General features: G+C 41.8%; 1 protein-coding gene and 1 pseudogene across 3 annotated transcripts; both read right to left on the reverse strand.

The window, feature by feature from the left end:
* Positions 1–1,399: 1,399 nt before the first annotated feature.
* LOC123333253 lies at positions 1,400–2,699 on the reverse strand (annotated as a pseudogene).
* Positions 2,700–6,519: 3,820 nt separating this feature from the next.
* Positions 6,520–27,232, reverse strand: PYM1 (PYM homolog 1, exon junction complex associated factor). Of its 3 annotated transcripts, none has more exons than XM_006075074.4 (3): positions 27,103–27,232; positions 8,040–8,133; positions 6,520–7,476 (listed from the first exon to the last, which is right to left on the reverse strand). In XM_006075074.4, the coding sequence occupies exons 1-3, from the start codon at positions 27,134–27,136 to the stop codon at positions 6,993–6,995; spliced, it is 612 nt and encodes a 203-aa protein (XP_006075136.1). In that variant the 5' UTR covers positions 27,137–27,232; the 3' UTR covers positions 6,520–6,992. The 3 variants fall into 3 exon arrangements, with proteins under 3 accessions (XP_006075136.1, XP_006075135.3, XP_006075137.1); XM_006075073.4 differs by lacking the exon at positions 27,103–27,232 and adding an exon at positions 25,938–26,671; XM_006075075.4 differs by lacking the exon at positions 27,103–27,232 and adding an exon at positions 8,757–9,214.
* Positions 27,233–27,791: the final 559 nt, after the last annotated feature.

Genomic DNA, 27,791 nt, shown 5'->3' on the forward strand with positions numbered 1-27,791 from the left:
CACTGCAGATGGTGATTGCAGCCATGAAATTAAAAGATGCTTGCTCCTTGGAAGAAAAGTTATGACCAACGTAGATGGCATATTAAAATGTAGAGGCAATACTTTGCTGACAAAGGTCCGTCTAGTCACAGCTATGGTTTTTCCAGTAGTCATGTATGGATGTGAGAGTTGGACTGTGAAGAAAGCTGAGCTTTCTTGGGAGAATTGATGCTTTTGAACTGTGGTGTTGGAGAAGACTCTTGAGAGTCCCTTGGACTACAAGGAGATCAAACCAGTCCATCCTAAAGGAAATAAGTCCTGAATGTTCTTTGGAAGGACTGATGTTGAAGCTGAAACTCCAATACTTTGGCCACCTGATGCGAAGAGCTGACTCATTTGAAAAGACCCTGATGGTGGGAAAGCTTGAAGGCGAGGGGAGAAGGGGATGACAGAGGATGAGATGGTTGGATGGCATCACCAACCCAATGGACACGGGTTTGAGTAAACTCCGGGAGTTGGTGATGGACAGGGAGGCCTGGTGTGCTGCAGTCCATGGGGTCGAAAAGAGCTGGACACAACTGAGCGACTGAACTGAACTGAACTAGTCCCATTCATGAGAACTCCATCCTCATAACCTATTAACCTCCCAAAGCTCTCACCTCCTAATACCCTTTGGGGGTTAGGATTTCAACATATGAATTTGGGGTGACATGAACATTCGGACCATAGCAACTGTCTTGATTATTTGATGAAGGAGCTTGGTCTTCATTGGGTAGATGAAAGGGAAATAACCAAAGGTTGTTGTCTGATGAAATGATACCATCAATGTTGGGCTTAGGGGAAGTAAATCTTTCTGAAGAACAAAGTGTGTGGGACTGATTGGGGAAGTGGGTGGTGGAGAGAGATCTAAGTTGAGACTAGTTAGTGTGTTTTTGCAGTTGCTCAGACAAGTAGTGACTAAGACTCACCTAGATAAGGATAAAAATTATATGACTGCTGTGAAAACCAATAGCCTCAGGCTGCTTTCAGTGTTTGGAGATACTGGATAGGCTTATTTTATAGATGGTCTGGTTAGAGAAAGATTAGGAATTATTAACACAGGTAATTATTGAAATCACAAAATTGAAAGCAAATTTACCACGTACTTTTCATGCTGCCATGCGTTTGTACTTACTTGCTCTCCCCTACCTTTCTTGAGATGCTAGTCATGATCTTCTTTAACATCTAACTCCACCATTTAGCCTCCCCATCCTCCACAGTCAGAATAGCTTCTTTCTTAGCTCTCCCTCAGCTCATTACTGATACCTCTACCACTGCACATTTGACTAGTACTTAGTGATTTACATGACTGGTGCAAAAGTAGTTGCAGTTTCAGACCATGAGTTTTAAATCATTATAACTAGGCTCCGACACATCTTTATTAATCAAAATAAGAATCATTACAATCAACACATTTTTGTCAATGAAAAATAAGTTTTTTATTCCTATAGTGTAAAAATCCATGCTTCAAGATTCAATGAACTCTTGAAAAGCATTTTCTGCATGCTGCTGGTCGTGGAAATGTTTTCCCTGTAAAAATTATGGAGCTGCGTGAAGAAATGGTAGTTGGTTGGTGAGAGGTCAGTTGAATATAATGGATGAGGTGAAACTTCGTAGCCCAATTTGTTCAAATTTTGAAGCACTGTTTGTGTGACATGCAGTCGGCATTGTTTTGGAGAAGAACTGGGCCTTTTCTGTTGACCGGTGCCAGCTGTAGGCTCTGTAGTTATCAGTGCTAAGCTAAGTCACTTCAGTCGTGTCCGACTCTGTGCGACCCCACAGACGGCAGCCCACCAGGCTTCCTCGTCCCTGGAATTCTCCAGGCAAGAACACTGGAGTGGGTTGCCATTTCCTTCTCCAATGCATGAAAGTGAAAAGTGAAAGTGAAGTCGCTCAGTCGTGTCAGACTCTAGCGACCCCATGGACTGGAGCCTACCAGGCTCCTCCATCCATGGGATTTTCTAGGCAAAAGTAGTGGAGTGGGGTGCCATTGCCTTCTCCGGTAGTTATCAGTACATCTCATCAATTTGCTAAGCATGCTTCTCAGGTATAATGATTTCACCAGGATTCAGAAAGCTCTAGTGGATCAGACCAGCAGCAGACCACCAAACAGTGACCATGACCTTTTTTTGGTGCAAGTTGAGCTTTGGGAAGTGCTTTGGAGCTTCTTCTCAATTCAACCACTGAGCTAGTTGTCCCCAGTTGTTGTATAAAATCCACTTTTTGCTGCATGTCATAATCCAATCGAGAAATGGTTAGCTGCTGTTATGTAGAATAAGAGAAGACAACACTTCAAAATGAATTTTCTTTTTTGATTTGTGGTCAGCTCATGAGGCACCCACTTATCGAGCTTTTTCACCTTTCCAACTTGCTTCAAATGCCAAATGACCTTAGAATGATCCATATTGCATTCTTTGGCAATTTCTCATGTAGTTGTAAGAAGATCACCTTCGATGATCCTTTCATTTTGTCGTTGTCAACTTCTGATGGCCAGCCACTGCACTCCTCATCTTTGAGGCTCTCGTCTCCTTTGCAAAACTTCTTGAACCACCACTGCACTGTACATTTGTTAGCAGTTCCTGGACCAAATGTGTTGTTGATGTTGCGAGTTATCTCGCTGCTTTATAACTCATTTTGAACTAGAAAATTGCTCGAATTTGCTTTTTGTCTAATATCATTTCTATAGTCTAAAATATATATAAAATAAACAATAAGTCATTAGCAAAAAATATAACACATCAACATGATATAACATAAATACATTTATTTAAGAATGTATTCTAATATCAAACAGTAAAGTTCAACAATGCAAAAACCACAATTACGTTTGCACCAAACTTAATACACTGAGCTCATAACTGCCTCTCTCCAAACTAGCCCAATGATTAAGATCCAACAAATAATCAAAATAAACTTTAAGCAAACCAAAGATCCAGGATATTTCAAGGTTTACTGTGAGAAGTCCTGTTGCAAAGCAAATAGTCTCTCCTTAATAATAATTGTGAAAGTATAGGGACTTTCCTGGTTGCTTAGTGGTTAGGATTCCAGGCTTTCACTGTCATGGCCTGGGTTCAATACCTGGTCAGGCAACTGAGATTTCACAAGCCACACTGCATGGTTAAAAAAAAAAATCTGAAAATATAGATTCCTCTATAACCTATGAGCTTACAAATCATCAAACACCTACTTATAAGTTAATTAAATCTTATTTAAAATCTTTATAATTGTAGGGGCCTTATACAGGGGAGTTTCTCTTTCAGTATCCTATCATTTTGCCTTTTCATACTCTTCATGGGGTTCTCAAGGTAAGAACACTGAAGTGGTTTGCCATTCCCTTCTCCAGTGGACCACATTCTGTCATATCTCTCCACCATGACCCGCCCATCTTGGGTTGCCCCATGGGCATGGCTTAGTTTCATTGAGTTAGACAAGGTTGTGGTCCTAGTGTGATTAGATTGACTAGTTTTCTGTGAGTATGGTTTCAGTGTGTTTGCCCTCTGATGCCCTCTTGCAACACCTACCGTCTTACTTGGGTTTCTCTTACCTTGGGCGTGGGGTATCTCTTCATGGCTGCTCCAGCAAAGCACAGCCATTGCTCCTTACCTTGGACGAGGGGTATCTCCTCACAATGCCAAAGAATGCTCAAACTACCGCACAATTGCACTCATCTCACACGCTAGTAAAGTAATGCTCAATATTCTCCAAGCCAGGCTTCAGCAATATGTGAACCGTGAACTTCCTGATGTTCAAGCTGGTTTTAGAAAAGGCAGAGGAACCAGAGATCAAATTGCCAACATCCGCTGGATCATGGAAAAAGCAAGAGAGTTCCAGGAAAACATCTATTTCTGCTTTATTGACTATGCCAAAGCCTTTGACTGTGTGGATCACAAGAAACTGGAAAATTCTGAAAGAGATGGGAATACCAGACCACCTGATCTACCTCTTGAGAAATTTGTATGCAGGTCAGGAAACAACAGTTAGAACTGGACATGGAACAACAGACTGGTTCCAAATAGGAAAAGGAGTTCGTCAAGGCTGTATATTGTCACCCTGTTTATTTAACTTATATGCAGAGTACATCATGAGAAACGCTGGACTGGAAGAAACACAAGCTGGAATCAAGATTGCCGGGAGAAATATCAATCACCTCAGAAATGCAGATGACACCACCCTTATGGCAGAAAGTGAAGAGGAACTAAAAAGCCTCTTGATGAAAGTGAAAGTGGAGAGTGAAAAAGTTGGCTTAAAGCTCAACATTCAGAAAATGAAGATCATGGCATCCGGTCCCATCACTTCATGGGAAATAGATGGGGAAACAGTGGAAACAATGTCAGACTTTATTTTTCTGGTCTCCAAAATCACTACAGATGGTGGCTGAAGCCATGAAATTAAAAGACACTTACTGCTTGGAAGGAAAGTTATGACCAACCTAGATAGCATGTTCAAAAGCAGAGACATTACTTTGCCAACAAAGGTTCGTCTAGTCAAGGCTATAGTTTTTCCTGTGGTCATGTATGGATGTGAGAGTTGGACTGTGAAAAAGGCTGAGCGCCGAAGAATTGATGCTTTTGAACTGTGGTGTTGGAGAAGACTCTTGAGAGTCCTTTGGACTGCAAGGAGATCCAACCAGTCCATCTTGAAGGAGATCATCCCTGGGATTTCTTTGGAAGGAATGATGCTAAAGCTGAAACTCCAGTACTTTGGCCAGCTCATGCGAAGAGTTGACTCATTGGAAAAGACTCTGATGCTGGGAGGGATTGGGGGCAGGAGGAGAAGGGGACGACAGAGGATGAGATGGCTGGATGGCATCACTGACTGGATGGACGTGAGTCTCAGTGAACTCCGGGAGTTGGTGATAGACAGGGAGGCCTGGCGTGCTGTGATTCATGGGGTCGCAACGAGTTGGACACGACTGAGCGACTGATCTGATCTGATTTATACAAGGGAACTTGGGCTTTTGGTCTCATACTGAGGTGGCCAATCAAGTTCTCATTAACCTCTCAGGTGTGCAAGGCACAAATTTTCCCTCATTTTCTGTTTCTCCATAAGGCTTACAGCTTCATTCATTCAACCAAATATTTGAGAATTTACTATATTAGGCATTGGGATGCAATGATAATAAACACAAGCCTAATGCTCCAGGAGCGCAAGATCTAATGAGGAGGAGGATGGCTAACAAGAAAATAAGTGTGATAGCATAATGTAATAAATGGCATTATAAACATTAAGGGTGGAGTGTTAAGGAAGGAAATTAAAACACCTAGAGGGCTTCCCTGGAAAATCCCATGGACGGAGGAGTCTGGTAGGCTGCAGTCCATGAGGTCGCTACGAGTCAGACACGAATGAGTGACTTCACTTTGACTTTTCACTCTCATGCATTGGAGAAGGAAATGGCAACCCACTCCAGTATTCTTGCCTGGAGAATCCCAGGGAAGGGGGAGCCTGGTGGGCTGCTGTCTGTGGGGTCACACAGAGTTGGACACAACTGAAGTGACTTAGCAGCAGCAGCAGCAGCAGCAGAGGACTTCCCTGGTGGTCCAGTGATTAAGACTCTGAGTTTCCACTGCATGGGGTATGGGCTTGGTTCCTAATCAGGGAACTAAGATCCCAGATGCAAAAAAAAAAAAAAAAAAAAGACCCCTAATTAATATTTGAGGGTAACAGAAGTCTTCCCAGGGAAGATAACATTTAGGCAGAGATCCAAAGGTTAAGAAAGAATTGATTAAGGAGAAGAGATCAGCAAGTGTTCTTGGCAGAGGAACCATCAGGGACAAAGGACTAAGGCTCAGAGAGAATATGGCTCATTTGATGAACTGAAAGTAGTTCAGCAGAATTGAAGCCGTTTGACCAGAGTTAAGGAATGGCAAGAAATAAGGCTGGATTGAGTAGGACCTTAATAGTTAAGCTAAGAACTTTTGAACTCTTCAGGTAGTTCATTAAGGCTGACTTCCCTTCTATTCTGGTAGTTGGCTAGAAAGATTGTGCTAAGTGAATGTGTGGAAGTCAGAGGATATGCAAAAATTAAGTGACAGCTTAATTTCGGCTGTAAATTCCTCTTCTTGTTTGCCCCACAATGCCATCTTGGGGTGGCATCTGATAAGGTAAAATTTCATAAGAGCTGTCCTGGGACCTCCTTGGTGTTCCAGTGGTTAGGATTTGGTGCTTTCACTGCAGTGGCCCAAGCTCAATCCCTGATTGATGATTTTCAGAAATAAACAGTAAGGGAGATACTAGGGCTCCATTGCTAGGCAGCACGATAACGATAATACATGCAAATTAATATCAAATTAAATTTGTTCTAAGTTACATTTTATTATAACACTAATTTCTGTTCACTGATGTCTGAGCAAACATGTACAGAAATCAGTGTTGCTAATTTGGTGATATATGTAATTTTACAAAAGCAAAAAGACACTACTCTGAACACATATCTTCCTGTGCCCAAATGAAGAGGATAAAACAACTACTAGAAGCTGAAAAGAAAAGAGACAAAGCAAGACATGTTGTCTACTTGAGTTTATTCTGTTCTTTTTAAAAAAAGGAAAAAAAAAAAAAAAAAAAGAGGTGAGGGATGGAAGGGGAGATAACCCATAAACACTGTGAACAGGAACCAAGACTCCAAGACTTGGGTGTACTTCCCCAATCCTCAACCTCAGTTCTCCAAGAGACTCCCACCCACCCAATTTTCTTTTAAACAAGACACCCAAATCAGCAGCAAAGGTACCTGGGATAGTCACTGAGATCTTGAACACTGGGGACAGGAGAGAGAGAAGTCCAAAAAAACAGGAGTTAGGGGAAAAAGGGAAGGAACGAGGGAGAGGCTAGGCTCTGGAGGACGGAGTCGGGCCATGAGAAGTGGAAGTGAGCCAGTCCGGGTAGGGGTATCCCCTCCCGACTGCTGCTGCCCACGTTCCCCAGGACCCCAGAGAGCCCCACGGTTTGTTCTGCAGTCCATCCCCTAATCCCCGAAGGCCTCACAGGCCCAGCTCCAAGTCCTCAAGCTCCTCCTCCAGTGCCCTCCTCCTCGCTAGCTTCTCCAGCTGCTCTTTGCTGGGCTGGCTGATTTCTCCAGCCTGGATCCGCTGCTGCAGCTCTTCCACCTGCCGAAGCTTCTTCTTTAGGTTCTTTATCTTCTTGGCCTTCTCAGTGGTGGCAGCTGAATCGGGCTGGTCTGAGGCAGCCGTTGGCGCTGCCCGGGAGGCCTGTGGGGCACTGGGGACCTGGGCTGTCTCTCCCAGGGACACTTTCTCAAGAGTCCGGCTCAAGGCCTCCGCCTCCCCTTTCTCTTGCTGCTGCCGTCTCTTCTCCTTCCGCTTCAGGTTGCGTTTGGCGGTCTTGGAGAGGGCTGGCTCACCGCCTTCAGGCCTGGAAGCGGTGATGGGGGCAGTGGCCTCTGGGCTCAGGCCGGGGGGCAATTCTGGTTTACTCTTGAAAAACTTCACATACTTGTTCTCATACCTGTGGGGAACAGTGTCAAAGAATCACTGACTTTTCAAGTCCTTTTCCCAACCTCATAATTTACATCAGCCTTTTCATTTTCCTGCTGCCCTCCTCTCCCTCCAGGCCCTCCCCAGCTTTCCTCAGCTCTGCAGATTGGAGGATCCCTAGGTTTTGGTGGCTGATGGTAAGGCCTGCGATGCAGGAGACTCAGGTATGATCCCTGGGTCAGGATGATCCCCTGGAGAAGGGAATGGGAATCCACTCCAGTATTCTTGCCTGGGAAATCCTATGGACAGAGGAGCCTGGTAGGCTACAATCCATGGGGTCGAAAAGAGTTAGACTGAGTAACTAACACACATGTAGGTCCTAAAGCTCTGGATCTCTGAATGCTTTTACAGATTCTGCTGATCAGAGGCCCTAGAAACCGAACTAGTCATTCATTTGGTTACTCATCCCTCACTCACCCCTGAATCGCAGCCCCCTCCTTCCATTTCTTAGGATCTTGGGACCAGGAAATTCACATGTTCTTTCTTGCTGTATGGTGCCCATTAAATACCCCCACCTCATGCCTAACCACTCACACTGGGACCTCCTCCTGGGGCACATAGCCTTCTTTCACCCTCCGCTGCTTTCGCCAGGTCCCGTCAGGTCGCTGTGTTGAGGCGATGTACTTGCCTGAAATGGGAGAATTAGGTTGGAGAGTTACTCTAATTTTCAAATAGCTCCCAAGATGAAAGAATGCATGAGTGCATGGTTTCCCCCAGTCCCTTCCACTAAATGCACCCATTAAGGCACTCTTTTCTCATATCAACCTTTACTCTCTATTTACTGAGTGCCTATACACTGTATAATACACCATTCCTGCCCTCAGGGAGTTTCTATCTTTATAATCTAGTTGGCAAGATGCGGCAGACACAGAGGAAGTTTAAAAAAACACAAGCAACATGAGGACATCAAAAGACAGTACATGAATAAGAAGCCAGAAAGGGCAAAAACAAGAATCATAAGAGGGAGAAATAACCAGAGATGTTATAGAAAAGAAGTTTTACTAAGGTGGATGGTTAAAAACATTGGTCAACTTTCAGGAATCCATACTGTAGAAATAAAAGGACCAGCACACAAGGCTATATGCAAAGGATGCTCACATTATAATAATGTTGCTACATTATTTAAATTAGCAAAAAGCTGAAAGCAACTTGAATAGCCATCAACAGATGAGTGACCAAATAGATGTAGGTCATCCGCAGGCTATAACACCATGTTATTTTTAAAAAAAAGTTAGATACAAATGAACTGACCTTGAATGGTATCCATGATATACTAAGTGAAAATGCAAGCTGGAGGATAATATGTAGAGATCCTCAAACTTTTTTCAGAATCTCCCATACACTCTTATTTTGTAATATTATACATTTCATGATGAGATTTGTTTTTAAATCATAGCCATTGATGTTATCAGAAAACTCTTTACTGTGAAGCTGCTGTGCTCATAGTGGCAGATACAAGTTTTCCAAAATTCTAATTTCCACTTGAAGGCTTGAATTTTATCACTGGCAATAAGCGCTGTCAGTTGATTTCCATGAAATGACAGGCTCACTTCTTTCATTTACAGGAAAATGCCTATCAGATACTCAGGTCTGAATTATAGTTGGTCAGTCTTTCTTCCAAGTAAAAATAGAGTTCCAAGAAGAGGAAGCTTGTTTAGCTTGCAAGTTGGACAACCATGGCAGTGCTATTCCTTGAGAGGCCACATCACTTCAGGGGGCAGCAGTGTCTCATGTTTCCTTCCCATTTAATTCACAGAGAACACTAAAAAGATGTGTAATTTTCAGTTATAAGATCAATAAGTTCTGCGGATATCAGGTACAGCACGGTGACTATAGACAGCAAAACTGAAATACATACTTGAAAGTTGCTGTGAAGAGTTTTCATGTTCTTATCATAAATCAATGAAATGGTAATTATGTGAGGTAAAGGGTATGTTCAGTTCAGTCCCTCAGTCCTGTCCAACTGTTAACTAACCTTATTGTGGTAAACCTTTCACAACATATGTAGTGTATCAAATCAAATCACTACATTGTACACCTATAACATTGTACATAATGTTTTATGGCATACCTCAATAATGCTGGAAAAATAATAAATAAAAAGATGTGTATTTAAGGGCCAGCCAGGGTTTAATCAAATTAATAATTTTTAAACTTTTGAAAAAAAAAAAAAAATTTTTGGCCATGCCTCTGGGCATGTGGGTCTTAGTTTCCTGACCAGTGATCAAACCTGTGCCCACTACAGTGGGAGTGTGGAGTTTTACCACTGCACCGCCAGGCAAGTCCAAAATTAATCATTTTTATTGCATCATCAAGGACATTCTTAAGTGAAACTGGCATTATTTATTATAAGCATGTGGCAGTGAAGAACACAGTGACTAGTACAGTGTTGGTCCCACCACCTTGATTAGTGCTAAAGGGTCAGTTTTACCCACCATTCCTTTTGTACTCTCAGTGCAAACCCTCAGTAAAAGACGCAAATAGCATCTTAGTACATTATCAAAATAGTTGTGCTTCTAGACCTCTGGAAAGGGTCTTAGGGAATCCCCAAGGCTCCTGGACAACATTTTGAGGAGTGCTGGTCTAGAGGAGGCTCCCATTCTTGTTGGGGCAAGGACAGGCACTTAGACCCATACGGTTTGTGTACAGGGACAAAGGGAAAGGTGTGGAAGGACACATACCAAGATTATCAAGACTTTAATGCTGGTTACCTTAAGAGGGACAACCTGGAAGAAGATGTAGTAGAAACCATTAACCTTTAATAACATAAGTTTTACAAACATATATTTATATCTTATGTTACACGTGTTTTTGTTTTTTTTTTACTATAACTTCTGTTTTAAAAAGGGGAGGCAAGAAAGTAAAAAAGATTAAAAAAATAAAAAGTCAAGTCTAGAGCCTCCCACATGGATTACACAGTGTTATCTGTGTTCATAATGCAAACATCATTAATAAACTAAAACCAAAAAATATGAAAGAAAAATGGATAAGATTTGACAGGTAGAGGGGATGGGAGAAAGAACAAACATGAGCCAAGAAAGGCTTGGATTGTGGGGACGGCCTGGAGTATGCAAGGATCATAAAACAGAGGCGTGCAGGAGAACCAGACAGTTCATGTTGGGGAATAATACAAAGCCACATTGAAAACTACAAATAGGGCCATGTCTTAGAAAGTCTTAAAAAGGTCAAGGAATTCAGAATTTATCGGTGAATGAAAGAGGGACACTGAGAACATTGCTTAGCTGCAATAGCTTAGAGACAAAAATAAAAACTCAGTAAGGAGAAAACAGAGGCTCCAAGAGAGGACTGAGATTAGGGCTTTGGAGAAAGAATCAAATTAAAGCCAATGAAAATGGAAGGAGAATGGATTCTAAACAGAATCCTATTCTAAAACAAAATTTCCAACATGGCAGTGTATTCGGCCTGGGCAGGACATGGTGACTAGACCAGCATGGCTGAACCAGGGCTGATGTAAAGTAATGAGAGAATGTTCAGACTTTGAAATGCCAGTTAAGGAGCTTAATATCTGGCACATGGCATGCATTCACTAAATAGCTGTCAAATGAATGAATCTTTTATCCAATGCAGAGTTTTAGGGCAATTAATCTGGCATGATGAAAAGATGAATTGTTAAGGGAAAACACTGGAAACTGGGGAAATCAGTTAGGAAAAAAAAGACTGCAATAATCCTGGTATGAGACAGAACTGGCTGAAAAAGGAAAGGAAGAGAATGATGCCAGATATATTATCAAAGAAACAACAGCACTTGGTAATTCACTGACTGGGAGAGGGGTAAAGACTTTTAAAGTCAAAGACAACACACTTTGTTTCCGTAAAATCAATCTTGAAAATTTAGCATGAGGAAATAGTTCCAACTGGAAAAAACAAAGAAAAAAGAGACCAAAGAGAAAAAAAGATTCATGGTAATCGTGAAACCATGGCAGTATTTATAAATAGCTAAAAATTAAAAACAAATCACATCCAGCTATATAGGAATGGTTTATAATACAGCCATTAAAAAATGATAATTTTAATCATTAATATGATGTAATGGAATGTGAAACATATATATACTATGATTTCTGATATTAAATGTTAGATTCATAAATTACAAAAAGAATGTGCAATATGCAAAGCTATGTTTGGTGATTGTATTATGAATAACTTTTCCTTTCAAAAATTCCCATTGTTATATTGTGGGTTTTTTAAAATCTCATTTTGGGTTTCAGAGCTAAACGGCTTAGAGAATGAGTACACAAAGGAGGGTGAAATCATTTTTGGCTAGGTGACTTATAAAGATTTTATGTAGGACAAAGCAACTTTGTGATCTTGGGAAGACAAGCAAGATTTAGACAGGTGGGGGTAGGGGTGTGGTTATGAGGAAAGAGAAGAAAGGGAAGTAGTTCAGGCTTTTAGGACAATGTAAACAAAGGGACAAATTAGTCATTCACCTACCTAAATTTCTTCCTGGATTCCTGTTTCCCTCAGGGTATTTGGATGGACATGAAACCACACACAAAAGCATTCTTGACCCTGGTCTTGCTAGTCTCCAGCCTCTATGCCACTCTCTGCTCTGGCCACTGACATAGTCACAAATCTCACCTGTGTCTTTATTCTCTATGCCCTTCCTTTGGCGTGGAATAGACTTTTCTTCTTATCTTAATGACTACTGGTCTTTAATTTTTATGGGCTCCAAAATCACCGCGATGGTGATTGCAGCCATGAAATTAGGAGACGCTTACTCCTTGAAAGGAAAGTTATGACCACCCTAGACAGCATATCAAAAAGCAGAGGCATTACTTTATCAACAAAGGTCCATCTAGTCAAGGCTATGGTTTTTCCAGTGGTCATGTATGGATGTGAGAGTTGGACTGTGAAGAAAGCTGAGCGCCAAAGAATTGATGCTTTTGAACTGTGGTGTTGGAGAAGACTCTTGAGAGTCCCTTGGACTACAAGGAGATCCAACCAGTCCATCTTAAAAGGAGATCAGTCCTGGGTGTTCACTGGAAGGACTAATGTTGAAGCTGAAACTCCAATACTTTGGCCACTGGATGCGAAGAGCTGACTCATTGGAAAAGACCCTGATGCTGGGAAAGATTGAGAGCAGGAGGAGAAGGGGACGACAGAGGATGAGATGGTTGGATGGCATCACTGACTCAATGGATATGGGTTTGGGTGAACTCCGGGAGTTGGTGATGGACAGGGAGGCCTGGCGTGCTGCGGTTCTTGGGGTCGCAAACAGTCGGACATGACTGAGCGACTGAACTGAACTGGTCTTTAAAGGTCAAGTTCAAGTATAAACTCCTCAGTGAAGTCTTTCCTGACCTTTCCACCCCAAACCCATTTAGAAGTTGCCCTTTGTGCACTCACAGCACCTGTTTTGGCCTTTTATCAGGATCTAATGTTTAACATGATTGTTTGCTTGCTTGAGAGCAGAAACTTTGCCCTTGATCTTTGAAGCACAGGGCCTGAACCATCAAAGACTGTAATCAATTCAAATTAATGAATAAATAAATCTAAATACCATATTAGGGAACAGTAAGAATCCAACATAGTTTGGGCAAAAAACACATGTAATGGGAAAAGAGACTAGAAGTAAGTTAATCAGAATATGAAGGATATCCACCTCCTCTTGAGCTTGAACTCAAGCTTCCTAATGTGAGAGAACAATGAAGGCCATTAAGGGAGTGGAGATGATCTGCTCAAAGCAGTGCTTTAAGAAGGTTAACCTGAAAATGTGTAACATAAACTAAAGGCAAAGGAAAAAAAAAAACAATAGTTTCAATGTGAGAAGACTTGATTTAAATGGTCTGTATGGATGTTGAAAAGAAAATGAAAGAAAAATTTATTATAAAGAGTAAGACAGGATCTCAAGACTGCCAACATTTGAATGAGAGGAAATTATTGCGCTACAGTGGATTTAATCTGGTGCTTTTCACGTCTCGTATTTTTCACAACATATCTGTGGGTACACAGGCACACAGTAATAACATTCTTCACACATGGATTTTAAATGTTTATTGAGTACCTGCTGTTGTGGCAGGCACTATAACAGGAGCTATAGATACAACAATGAATAAAGAAAGAAAGCAAGGGTCTTGCCTTCTTGTAGCATTCATTCTAATGAAAAAGAAAGGTAAGAACACTAACTGCAATATCACTCTTGAATGTGGACAATTTGGAGGAGAATATAAACTACTGATATACTGAAAATCCAAAGGAGAAGACAATTTTGTGAAAATGACTAATTCAACTCTAGGAAGGCAGTGTTTTTACATGGAACTAAGAAGAGACAGCTGGGGCTTCCCTTGTAGCTCAGTCGGTAAAGAATCTGCCTGCAGTGCAGGAGACCCAGGTTTGATCCCTGGGTTGGGAAGATCCCCTGGAGAAGGAAATGGCAACCTACTCCAGTATTCTTGCCTGGAGAATCTCATGGACAGAGGGGCCTGGTGGGCTGCAGTCCATGGAGTCGCAAAGAGTCGGGCACGACTGAGCGACTAACACACTAACACACAACACAAGGAGAGACAGCTAGGAACAGACGTTTAAGTAAACTGCATAGAGATTACAGTTGAAGGCTTAAGACTAGTAAAGATGGAATGTGAAAAAGGACAGGGACAGAAACTTCTTGAACAGCCATCCTAACTGGAAACCGCTGGAGATACAAACAGCCCATTATCACAAAGGAGCACCTATTTTATGTTATCTTTGGTTTCACTCTCTGGCCTTGATGGTATCCAAGTGAAGTGAAGTGAAAGTCACTCAGTCATGTCCAACTCTTTGCAACTCCATGGACTATACACAATCCATGGAATTCTCTAGGCCAGAATACTGGAGTGGGTAGTCTTTCCCTTCTCCAGCGGATCTTCCAAAGGTAAAGTCAAAAAGGAAGGAGAGATTTACAGATTCCTAAACCTAGAAATAAAAACCGTGGGCAGAATATCATGGGCCGGGAGGAGCAACCCCACGCCCGAGGCCAGGGGCGGCGGCCGGGAGGGCCAACCCCACGTCCAAGGAGCGGTGGCTTCGCAGCAGGTGCAGGAGGGCCTAGAGGAGCTATAACACGTTGAAGGTCAGGAAGGGTGGCGGTGAGGAGATACCCCTCGCCCAAGGTAAGGAGCAGCGGCTGCACTTTGCTGGAGCAGCTGTGAAGAGATACCCCACGCCCAAGGTAAGAGAAACCCAAGTAAGATGGTAGGTGTTGCAAGAGGGCATCAGAGGGCAGACACACTGAAACCATACTCACAGAAAACTAGCCAATCTAATCACACTAGGACCACAGCCTTGTCTAACTCAATGAAACTAAGCCATGCCCATGGGGCAACCCAAGATGGGCGGGTCATGGTGGAGAGATCTGACAGAATGTGGTCCACTGGAGAAGGGAATGGCAAACTACTTCAGTATTCTTGCCTTGAGAACCCCCTGAACAGTATGAAAAGGTAAAATGATAGGATACTGAAAGAGGAACAATACCCAGCTGTGGATGTGACTGGTGATAGAAGCAAGGTCTGATGCTGTAAACAGCAATATTGCATAGGAACCTGGAATGTCAGGTCCATGAATCAAGGCAAATTGGAAGTGGTCAAACAAGAGATGGCAAGAGTGAATGTTGACATTCTAGGAATGAGGGAACTAAAATGGACTGGAATGGGTGAATTTAACTCAGATGACCATTATATCTACTACTATGGGCAGGAATCCCTCAGAAGAAATGGAGTAGCCATCATGGTCAACGAAAGAGTTCGAAATGCAATCTCAAAAACGACAGAATGATCTCTGTTCGTTTCCAAGGCAAACCATTCAATATTACAGTAATCCAAGTCTATGCCCCAACCAGTAACGCTGAAGAAGCTGAAGTTGAACAGTTTTATGAAGACCTACAAGACCTTTTAGAACTAACACCCAAAAAAGATGTCCTTTTCATTATAGGGGACTGGAATGCAAAAGTAGGAAGTCAAGACACACCTGGAGTAACAGGCAAATTTGGCCTTAGAATACGGAATGAAGCAGGGCAAAGACTAATAGAGTTTTGACAAGAGAACGCACTGGTCATAGCAAACACCCTTTTCCAACAACACAAGAGAAGACGCTATACATGGACATCACCAGATGGTCAACACCGAAATCAGATTGATTATATTTTTTGCAGCCAAAGATGGAGAAGCTCTATACCGTCAACAAAAACAAGACCAGGAGCTGACTGTGGCTCAGATCATGAACTCCTTATTACCAAATTCAGACTTAAATTGAAGAAAGTAGGGAAAACCACTAGACCATTCAGGTATGACCTAAATCAAATCCCTTATGATTATACAGTGGAAGGGAGAAATAGATTTAAGGGCCTAGATCTGATAGATAGAGTGCCTGATGAACTATGGAATGAGGTTCGTGACATTGTACAGGAGACAGGGATCAAGACCATTCCCATAGAAAAGAAATGCAAAAAAGCAAAATGGCTGTCTGGGGAGGCCTTACAAATAGCTGTGAAAAGGAGAGAAGTGAAAAGCAAAGGAGAAAAGGAAAGATATAAGCATCTGAATGCAGAGTTCCAAAGAATAGCAAGGACAGATAAGAAAGCCTTCCTCAGCGATCAATGCAAAGAAATAGAGGAAAACAATAGAATGGGAAAGACTAGAGATCTCTTCAAGAAAATCAGAGATACCAAGGGAACATTTCATGCAAAGATGGGCTCGATAAAGGACAGAAATGGTATGGACCTAACAGAAGCAGAAGATATTAAGAAAAGGTGGCAAGAATACACAGAAGAACCGTACAAAAAGATCTTCACGACCAAGATAATCACGATGGTGTGATCACTGATCTAGAGCCAGACATCCTGGAATGTGAAGTCAAGTGGGCCTTAGAAAGCATCACTAAGAACAAAGCTAGTGGAGGTGATGGAATTCCAGTTGAGCTATTTCAAATCCTGAAAGATGATGGTGTGAAAGTGCTGCACTCAATATGCCAGCAAATTTGGAAAACTCAGCAGTGGCCACAGGACTGGAAAAGGTCAGTTTTCATTCCAATCCCTAAGAAAGGCAATGCCAAAGAATGCTCAAACTACCGCACAATTGCACTCATCTCACATGCTAGTAAAGTAATGCTCAAAATTCTCCAAGCCAGGCTTCAGCAATACATGAACCATGAACTTCCAGATGTTCAAGCTGGTTTTAGAAAAGGCAGAGGAACCAGAGATCAAATTGCCAACATCCACTGGATCATGGAAAAAGCAAGAGAGTTCCAGAAAAACATCTATTTCTGCTTTATTGACTATGCCAAAGCCTCTGACTGTGTGGATCACAAGAAACTGTGGAAAATTCTGAAAGAGATGGGAATACCAGACCACCTGACCTGCCTCTTGAGAAGTCTGTATGCAGGTCAGGAAGCAACAGTTAGAACTGGACATGGAACTACAGACTGGTTCCAAATAGGAAAAGGAGTACATCAAGGCTATATATTGTCACCCTGCTTATTTAACTTCTATGCAGAGTACATCATGAGAAACGCTGGGCTGGATGAAGCACAAGCTGGAATCAAGATTGCCAGGAGAAATATCAATAACCTCAGATACGCAGATGACACCACCCTTATGGCAGAAAATGAAGAGGAACTAAAAAGCCTCTTGATGAAAGCGAAAGAGGAGAGTGAAAAAGTTGGCTTAAAGCTCAACACTCAGAAAATGAAGATCATGGCATCCCGTCCCATCACTTCATTGGAAATAGATGGGGAAACAGTGTCAGACTTTATTTTTTAGGGTTCCAAAATCACTGCAGATGATGACTGCAGCCATGAAATTAAAAGACACTTACTCCTTGGAAGGAAAGTTATGACCAACCTAGATAGCATATTAAAAAGCAGAGACATTACTTTGCCAACAAAGGTCCGTCTAGTCAAGGCTATGGTTTTTCCTGTGGTCATGTATGGATGTGAGAGTTGGACTGTGAAAAACGCTGAGCGCCAAAGAATTGATGCTTTTGAACTGTGGTGTTGGAGAAGGCTCTTGAGAGTCCCTTGGACTGCAAGGAGATCCAACCAGTCCATTCTGAAGGAGATCAGCCCTGGGATTTCTTTGGAAGGAATGATGCTAAAGCTGAAACTCCAGTACTTTGGCCAGCTCATGCGAAGAGTTGACTCATTGGAAAAGATTCTGATGCTGGGAGGGATTGGGGGCAGGAGGAGAAGGGGACGGCAGAGGATGAGATGGCTGGATGGCATCGCTGACTGGATGGACGTGAGTCTGAGTGAACTCCGGGAGATGGTGATGGACAGGGAGGCCTGGCGTGCTGTGATTCATGGGGTCGCAAAGAGTCGGACACAACTGAGGGACTGAACTGAACTGAAACCTAGAAATAAAAACCATGGGCAGAATATCAAGATTCTTAGGTAGCATCTTTTTTTTTTTAAGTACATATTTACTTTTATTCATTTAACTTGGCTTTGTAGGTCTAAGTTGTGGTATGTGGATCTAGTTCCTTTACTAGGGATCAAACTCAGACCCCCTGCAGTGAAAGTGCAGAGTCTTAACCACTGTACTTCAAGAAAATGCCCTCAGGAGGCATCTTTGAGAGAACCAAAAACAAAGAGGTTAGAGACTGCTACCGTATAAACTTCGTAAATTTTGTTATTTCCTCACATCTCCTGTTTTATAATTCTCAAACTATTTCCTTAAATTGAAAAAGTTTTCGGGGAGTGGGGGTGGGGAGACAGTGAAGATACGACACAGGAAGGCTTGAAAGAACTCCAAAGGGTGACATGGAAGTGACTGTTAAAGGTGTGTTGAAGCCCTGGTGCCTGCTTCAAAGTTAAGATCAGGGTTACAGATCTGAGCCTGAGGATGACCTCAAGGCCACCAATTATAATATTCGGGTGTGGTTTCTAACATAGAATATTAAAAGAGAAGACCCAATTTGGAGGAGTGACCCCAGAAAAACAGTCCTGATTATTCTCCTTAAGAAAGAAAAGGTGTCAGAGACACCAGGAAGTAATCCTAGAAAAGAAAGACTAGGACAGTACTATTCCATGGAGACCAAGAGTCTGAAGGTAGGCCAGGTGATTAACAGTATTAAATACTACAAAGGGATTAAGGAAAAGGAGAACTGAGAAGAAAAAGGTTATTGATTTTGGCAATTTGGAAATTCCTAATTATGTTCAAGAATACAACTTCAGAAAAGTAAAGTGGTCAGAAGCCAGACTACAAATTAATCAAATGCAGTAAACATTTATTGAAAGCCTATGAGAAAAATCCTCTACTAAATGCTACGGAAATTATCAAGATCAGTAAATTGGCCCCCGCTTTCAAGAAATTTACAGTTTAAGTAAGGAGAAGGGTGAACAAGTTAGGTAAACAAAGAATAAGATAAATATATAAATGTCTTGGGACTTCCCTGGAGGTCTGGTGGCTAAGACTCCACTCTCCCAAGCAGGGGTCATGGATTTGATCTCTGATTGGGGAACTAAGATCCCAGATGCTGCATGGTTCTGCCAAAAATATACAGATACAGATATATATGAATGTTTTAGGTACCCCTAAGAGACACTGATACATACTAATAGGCGATTTCAAGAGAATAAATTACCACACCCTACTTGATGGGGGAAAGTGACATGAAATTAGGAAAAACTCAGGGACTTGATCTCAAAGACTATGTAATAGTAAATAATAACAATAGTAAATCAGTGGCTGATATTCGTGTAGGCAGAGAAAGAAAGGGCATTCTAAGAATAACAACAAGCAAAACTATGGCAGTGCAGGGACTTCTCTGGTGGTTTAGTGGCCAATACTCTACACTCCCAATGCAGAGGACACAAGTTTGATCCCTGCTCAGGGAAACAGATCCCACATGCCACACCTAAGAGTTTGAAGGCCACAACCAAGATCCAGTGCAGCCAAATAGATAAACATGAGTAAATAAATACAAGAACCTTTCAAAAGCAACACAATTTTTTCAAATATTTGACAGAGCCGGATCTTGGCATCTGTGGCCTGTGGGATCTGTGGATCTGGATCTGGATCTGTGGCCTGTGGGGTCTAGTTCATTGACCAGGGATCAAACACAGGACCCCTCCATTGGGAACTCGGACTCTTAGCTGGTGGACAACCACGGAAGTCCCAAAAGCAACACAATTAAAAAAAAAAAATGATGGCAGTGTAAAACTCACAGTATGTTGAAAACAATTAGGAAAGAACATTAATAAGTGGCCACAATACACCAGGAATTTTACATATACTACCGCAGTGATTCTAGACAATAGGTAGATTATCATCATCTACAGCTGAGGAAACAAAGCCTTCAAGAGATCAAAGATATGATTAAGATCACAAAGGCAGCATGTATTAATATGTGCAATCTGAACTCAGTTCTGATGTGATTACCTATCAGCTTACTGATATGTAGTTTCCCTTGCTTTATACTTTACTGCCCAGTTTCACTGGAGGATTTAAGCAGAGACATAGTGTGTGAAAGGCTTTCCTTGTGGCTCAGCTGGTAAAGAATCCGCCCGCAATGCGGGAGACCTGGGCTCGATCCCTGGGTTGGGAAGATCCCCTGGAGAAGGGAAAGGTTACCCACTCCAGTATTCTGGCCTGGAGAATTCCATGGACAGTCCCAGGGGTCGCAAAGAGTCGGACACAACTGAGCGACGTTCACAATAATAGTATGTGATGATACTGTATTGAAAAGTGGTTTGTGCTCATACTAGAGAGGAGTATCTTTAATGTAAGAGCAAATAGGCTGTATGTTAGATAGCCAATTCCAAAAAGATAATAGCAGCTACCCTTTATTAAGTGTTTGTTTCATGCCAATTAATATAAACATTCAGTATTTATACTAATTTGCCCAAAGTTACAGTGTCAGTAAACTGCAGAATTCGAATCCAATCTGTGGGTTCCGAAGGCTATGCTTTTTACACTACTATTGTGTATTGTGTTATAAGTGAAAAAGAATACCAGAAAGTTCAACCTCACTAGTAATCAAAGGAAATAAAAATTAAAACAATAGAATATTATTTTAATCTATCAAAGCAGTAGAATTTTTAAAGATAAGAATTCCAATGTAGTCAAAGAAGTGCTGAAACCAGTATTTTCACATATTGTCAGTGGTAAAATCCTTCAGAAAGCAATCTAAGCAAGGGAATAAGGTAGTCCTAATATTTAGCAGCATTTCCAAAAAATATCGTTATATAAAACACTACTTCTGTAAGATATTAACAAGGGTTACCCCTCAAAATTTGTTAAGTTTGAGAAATTCTGGGTTAAAACACAGGAAAAAAATTTTTTTTGTTCTTATCAACAAAGACTTAAACACATTATGTTCTTATTCATGTGAATATTCTGATGGGAATATGGTTTACAGTGTTTCTCAAATTTATTTGACCACAGGAACCTTATTTTTATTTTAGCCTTTTATTTTATAGCACATCTCACAGGACTACTAAGTGTTCTGAGAGTTACATCCTGGAAAGCACAGCCATTCAGTATGATCCGAATTATGTTAAATAGATAATGCTATATATGTGCATAGAAAGAAAAACTAAAAGGAAACATTAACTGTAGTCATCTTTGGGCTCTGGAATTACCAAACATGCATGTGACTTATACTTTACACTAGTTATGAAAATATTTCCTAAGTTTTCTATAATCAATATGAATTTTATAATTAATTAAAAATAAATAAAAGTTTGTACCCTCCAAAACAGTAAGTCTATTTCTGAGAAATCTATCCTAAGAAAAAATCCTTAATGCAGACAAAAACATTCATCAAGTTTTTATAACAAAAATTCTAGAAACAATCTGGAAGTCCAATAACAGAAAAAAGGTAACAGGGTGCATGCTCAAATAAAACACTCTGCCAGTATTTTAAAAGATGTTTACAAAGAGTTTTTAATAGCAAGGAAAAATATTTATGTCATGAGGTTAAATGAAAAAGCAACACATAAAAACGTAAATACCGTCTGATTAAAAAATGTTCTTAAAGTGCACAGAACAATAAAGATCAGAAGGGTATATGCCAAATTTAACAGTTGAAAAATTAAACTGAACAAACTTTACATAATTAAACTGCACTTGAGCAGTAATCTGGCAACAGTGTGTCAAACCGCAACAGAGAGACAGAGGTAGAACCACCGTTTAGGAAGTCATGGCAATATCTGCAGGTTAAAGGAAACTAGAATTTTATCAGGCAGTTAGATTGACTCAAGTCTTCTGCTTGATACTTTACACATATAATTTCTTCTAAACCAAATCTTTACATAAAAAGTAACAACTACAGAACCATGTCTTAGGTACTGTCCATGTGCTTCCTTAGGACTTACGTACTTTCTTAGGACTTCCCTGGTGGCTGAGACAGTAGGTAAAGCGTCTGCCTACAATGTGGGAGATCTGGGTTTGATCCCTGGGTCAGGAAGATCCCCTGGAGAAGGAAATGGCAATCCACTCCAGTACTCTTGCCTGGAAAATCCCATGGACAGAAAAGCCTGGTAAGCTACAGTCCATGGGGTCACAAAGAGTCAGACATGACTGAGCAACTTCACTTTCTTTCTTTTCTATGTACTAGACATGTACCTTAATTCATTTAAATTTTAATTAATTCTCACAATAATCCTATAATGTAGGAGTTACTATTCCTATTTCATTGATAAGAAAACTAAATCTTGGATTTCCCTAGGCTTAAAATTCCCAGGCCATATAGCTAACCAATATTGAAGATGGAATAACGGTAATGGCAGCAGGAGGAGAAAAATGATACTTTGATTGAGGGGGTGGGATTGAAAGACAATGCGAAAATAACACCCCAGTTACTTTTGTTGATAATAACAAAAACATCTAGTGTTCTGATCTTGGTTTCCTACATCATTCTTCAGTAAAAAGAACAAGGGTTCCTTGGAGAAAAAGACGACCTTAGTTCTGGGACAGGAAATATACAAGATGAGCCTGGAGCACCTTCTAGTGTCAAAAAGGAAGCACTGAAAAACAACAAAAACAAAAAACCCAAAACAACAAAAACCTACACTGATGAGGGTATGTCAAAGGGACACAGGGCCAACTAAACCAGCTCTCAATGTTCAAAGCTGGAACATCTGAACAGTAAAATAAGTAAAATAACCCAACGTCCATATTGATACAAATAAATTCAGTTCAGTTCAGTCCTTCAGTTGTGTCTGACTTTGCAACCCGATGGACTGCAACACGCCAGGCTTTTCTGTCCATCAATAAATTATTGAATAAATGTATCATGGAAAAGAGAAAAATCTCCTGTGCAGATGAATTCCAAACGTGTATAAATATTACATTCTTAAAGGAAGTATAACTCTTTAAGTGTGGACTGTGGATAGTGACTTTCTTCTGAAGAGTACAAAACAGAAAGGAGAAGGGGAAAAAAGTAACTTCACAGTGGAGAAATCTTACAAATACCACCTCTGGCAGGAGATCATGGTAACTATCAAGAGTAAAAAAAAAAAATCGATGTGATACTATGTAACTTCAATATGATACGATGAAAATATCACTTTACTTCTATGGTCCCTCCCTAAAAAGCACTTTAGTTCAGTTCAGTTCAGTCGCTCAGTCATGTCCAACCCTGCGACCCCATGAATCGCAGCACGCCAGGCCTCCCTCTCCATCACCAACTCCCGGAGTTACTTAATCCCAGACTAATTATGAGAAAAACATCAAATTCCTACAGAGGGGATCCTACAAAAATACCTGGTCAATACTCCTCAAAACTGTTAAGGTCATCAAAAACAAGGAAAGTCTCAGAATCTCTCAGAGTTGAAGGTGACATGAGAACTAAATCTAATAAGGGATCCTGGAACAGGTTAAAAAAAAAAAAAGGTAAAAACTGAGAAAATCTGAATAATGTATGGACCTTAGTTTATAACGCTTCCCTGGTAGCTCAGATGGTAAAGAATCTGCCTGCAATGCAGGAGACCCCAGTTCGATTCCTGGGTTGGGAAGATCCGCTGGAGAATGCATAGGCTACCCACTCTAGTATTCTTGGGCTTCCCTGGTGGCTCAGCTGATGAAGAATCTGCCTGCAATGCACGAAACCTGGGTTTGATCCATGGTTTGGAATATTGGTTCATTAATTGCAATAATAATCTCATACTAATGTATGACGTTAATTAACGGGGCAACTGAGTTTAAGGTATATGGGAATTGTCTGTATCATTTTCTCAATTTTTCTGTAAATCTAAAACTGTTCTAAAAAATAGTCTATTTAAAATTTAAAAAGGGAGAAAGAAAGAGAGGAATGATGCAATAAGTTCATCTTAGGTTGGGTAGAACAGTGGTGCCTTTAGCAGAAATAAGGAAAAACTGATAATGATTTTGGTCAGACAGGATTTAAGGTGTGACTGTATATCTAAGAATAAAAGCTACTCACCAAACAATTAGAAAAGGGAACTGACAACTCAGGAGAGAAATTGGTACTAGAAAGAAGCCATTGTAAAGACTTAAGGAACAAGGAAATTTCCTGGCAGGCCAGTGGTTAGGAAGATTCATTCAGTACTTTCACTGCTGTGACCTGGGTTCAATCCCTGGTCAGGGAACTAAGATTCTGAAAGCCGTGAGGCCAAAAAGAAAAAAAAAGTTAAGGAACAAGTAAGCAGTAAGGAAATGGAAATAGTATGTGTGAACCTGATATTCAAATCAGGCTATGAAAAGGAAGGAAAGAGAAATAACAGACCTTAACTTAATGAAATAGAAAGTGAGGCCAGTTGCCACAAGGAGAAGGGAAAGTCACAGAGCTGAGAAAGGTAGGGAAAATAGCCATGTTAGGATGTAAGCATATGGAGAAAGAAGAACTGGATGCAACTTCCCTAGTGATCCAGTCGCTAAGACTCTGCGTTCCTAAGGCAGAAGACCCAGGTTTGATCCCTGGTCGGGAAACTAGACCCCACATGCTGCCACTAAGTAAGAGTCTGCATGCTGCAACTAAAGATTCTGCATGCCACAACTAAACACTCAGAGCAGCCAAATAAATTAAAAAAAAAATTTTTTTAATAGAAAGAAGAATTGGAGAAAATCCATGACCTTGACAGAAGTTAACATTGTTATATTACACCAAATGTGCTGCAGTCCATGCCTTTTCTCTAGCCATGCACTGTGGCCTAGAAGCAGAAGCCAAGAAAAAAGTTGATGGGTATGATTCAAGATAACAGAAGTGCTTGCTTAGTACAGAAGATCAAAATGAATGAAGAAAGCAATGAGGATAGTGACTGGTCACAGAGATCCAGCAGGGCAGCATCAAAAGTAGTCACAACAGGGATTTCCCTTGAGGCGCAGTGGATAAGAATCCATCTGCCAATGTGAGAGACACCAGTTGGATCGCTGGTCCAGGAAAATTCCACATGATGTCCAGCAACCAAGTGCATGTGCCACAACTACAGAGCCTGAGTGCTGCCAACTGCTGAAGCCTGTGCACATAGAGCCTGTGCTCTACCACAGAGAAGCCAAAGCATCACAAGAGTAGCCCCTGCTCCCCACAACTAGAGAAAGCCCATGCACAGCAACAAAGACCCAGCTCAATCAAAAATTAATTAATTTTTTAAAAACTAAAAAAAAAAGAAATAGTAGTCATAAAGGTGCTGGTAGACTCAATGAAATGAAATGGAAGAGGTCAAGGACCAGAGAAACTAAAGAGGGCAAAAAGCTGATTCTATGGGTGTGTGGAAGTAAAAAAGGTGACTGAGTAAGGAAGTAAAGTAAGTGATGGGGAGCCCTGTCACTGGTGGTGTTCTGTGTAGTAGGATATGTAGTAGGTCCAGACTGCAGTGGTTCTGATGTGTAACTGGCTTGAAAATTCAAAGGAAAATCAATAATCTCACGTTGAGGAATTATAAAAGTATTGCAGGGACTTCCCTGTTGGTTTAGGGGTGAAAAGTCCACCTTGCAATGCAGAGGACACAGGTTCAATCCCTGGTAGGGGAACTAAGACCACACATGCCCTAGGGCAACTAAGTCTGTGTGACCCAATGGAAGATTCCACATGACACAACAAAAATCCCCTGTGTGGATGCAGCCAAATAAATAATAAATATGTATCTTTAAGTATTCCATAGATGCTGAGTGGAGACACTGAGAAACAGAATGAAATGATATGATACGTCTTGTCCTTGTGGGCAGTGGATGTTGGCCCTGAAGTTTTAGAGAAAATGCTACAATTGCATGGCAGCATCTTCCAGGAGAATTACAGTGACAGTGGTAGATCAATGATCTGGAAGCAGCAAGGGAAAGCAAAAAAGCAGTGTGATTCCTTCTCTTCTACACAGTCACATGAGAACAGAAGATACCTCTTGGGAGGGTAAGGTGAGATGTCATATCTGAATTTTCATTAAATCAGTTTAAAGAAAACAGTTAATAAGTAGAAATGTACTGGACAATGAGTAATATTTTCAAAGCACACATCAAAAGAGGCAAATTGAAGAAGTACCTACTATGTAGAGAGCAAGAGAACTTGTACCACTTTGAAAGGTGATGCTGCAGAGAAGTAGCAGAGACTTGGGTTGTCATTAGATACCATATGAGAGGTGGGTTGAGAAGTAACATGGAAAACAAGAAAAGCAAGAGGCATAAAAGGTATATTTTAAAACAGACTGCATGTACCAAAGTACACACACACACTCACTGCTATTACAAATACACAATGAGGACTACAAAAAAACAGTAACTCCTTGCCTTGCACAGCATTTTATAAATCGCTTTCACATATACTATCTTATTCGACTGTCACTGAATAGATATGCACATTTTTCCTAAAGATGAGGCAATTAGGAATGGGGCATAGCCAAAATGAAAATCTTGATTCCCAGTTTTCAATATATAAACCTCACATACACAGCAGACACTTCAGCATCTCAATCAGCCAGGTTGGAAAATCTTCCCTGACTAGAAGAAATAGTGGGTTCCATAAACTTGTCAGAGGACTTGAGAGGCCACTAGACACCTTCTCGTTTACCTTCTACCGCCTCAGATCCCTCAACTCTTATCACCATCACCAGAGAAGGTACCGAAGGGTGATGGGTGGTGTTATCAAGGAGAGAACTCCAGCTGAAAGTTGTATTAGGTTCCTCTTCTCCTCACACCTCTGGACCTCAGTGAACTAACAATTAAGATGAGGAAGAGTGGAAAAAGAACTATGTAGCAATGAGGAGGTCTCCAACAGATACAGTTTTGATAAATAGTATTTAAAAGGAGCTCCGGTAGGGTAGAAAGCAGGTACACTGAGAGATGGGGGAGGGGGAAAGGGGGGGGATCAGGAATTGGAGGGAATTGAGAGTGGAGGCGCCCCCAGGCTGAAGAACCCAAAAGAGATATGGGAGCTCCAAGTGCTGGAGAAAAGCTAAGGGCTCGTGAGGGTCCTGGATCAAGGACCAGCATTGAAGGACCCCAGGGCTTGGGTGACCGGAAGCGGAGACCCCCAAACAAGAGACCAGAAGGGGGCGCAGGTGACACCCCGTAGGAGAGAATGAATGGGGAAGGCGGTCCGGAGGGCGGGGCAAAGGAGGGGCCCCGGGATGGGCGGGGCACAGACCCCTTTCTAAGTCCGAACCCCTGCCCCGAGAGCCCGGGGAGAAGCGGCTCCGCGACTCCCGCACTCACCGCCGGTCTCGTCAGTTACATAGGGAGTCGCCATCTTGAAAACGCAAACCACTTCCGGCGTGAGCGGGCTGGGGTCCCGCCCCCCTCCCCACCGGAAGTGGAGTCCAGATCGTAACAAGCCACCATTTTAGTCTTAAAGGGAGAGTACACCATTTGGTGGACAGAAGTGAAGGAGGCGGAAAGAAGCTGAAGACTAAAATAAAATAAGAGCTGTAGCCTCTTTTACTGCCATTGATAGCAGTATTGAGCGCCTGCTGCGTATATAGCAGTTCTCTGGGCGCCGAGAGAAGTTCCGAAGCACAGCCCCTATCCCACAGGCACTCTTCGTCTGTCTAGGACCTGCGGGAGAAAAGGGGGCAAGGCCCACCTGCATCCAGAAGGCGGGGGAGAGGGAAGGCTAGTGAATGAGGAAAAGAAGGATATTCAGGTCCTGGCCTGCGCCCAGGTTCCAGAGCCGCTTGGGGATACGGGGCGGGGCAGGCAAACTCCGGGAACGCACTGGGGCGCACCAGTGTTGGGGGCGAACGCAAGACCCCAACTGACCCTCTCTTAGAAGATGGGGAGGTAGAAATCGCGCGCCGATTGCCCTTGGCCGCTCAGCTCAACCCTCCCGAGAGAGACGTGCAAGGCCGAGGGCGCTGCCTGTCGGTCATTTGTCCCCGCAGCTACAGGGTTGCTGGCGACTTCTA

Source organism: Bubalus bubalis, chromosome 4 (assembly GCF_019923935.1).
Source record: "Bubalus bubalis isolate 160015118507 breed Murrah chromosome 4, NDDB_SH_1, whole genome shotgun sequence".
NCBI classification, from domain to species: Eukaryota; Metazoa; Chordata; class Mammalia; order Artiodactyla; family Bovidae; genus Bubalus; species Bubalus bubalis.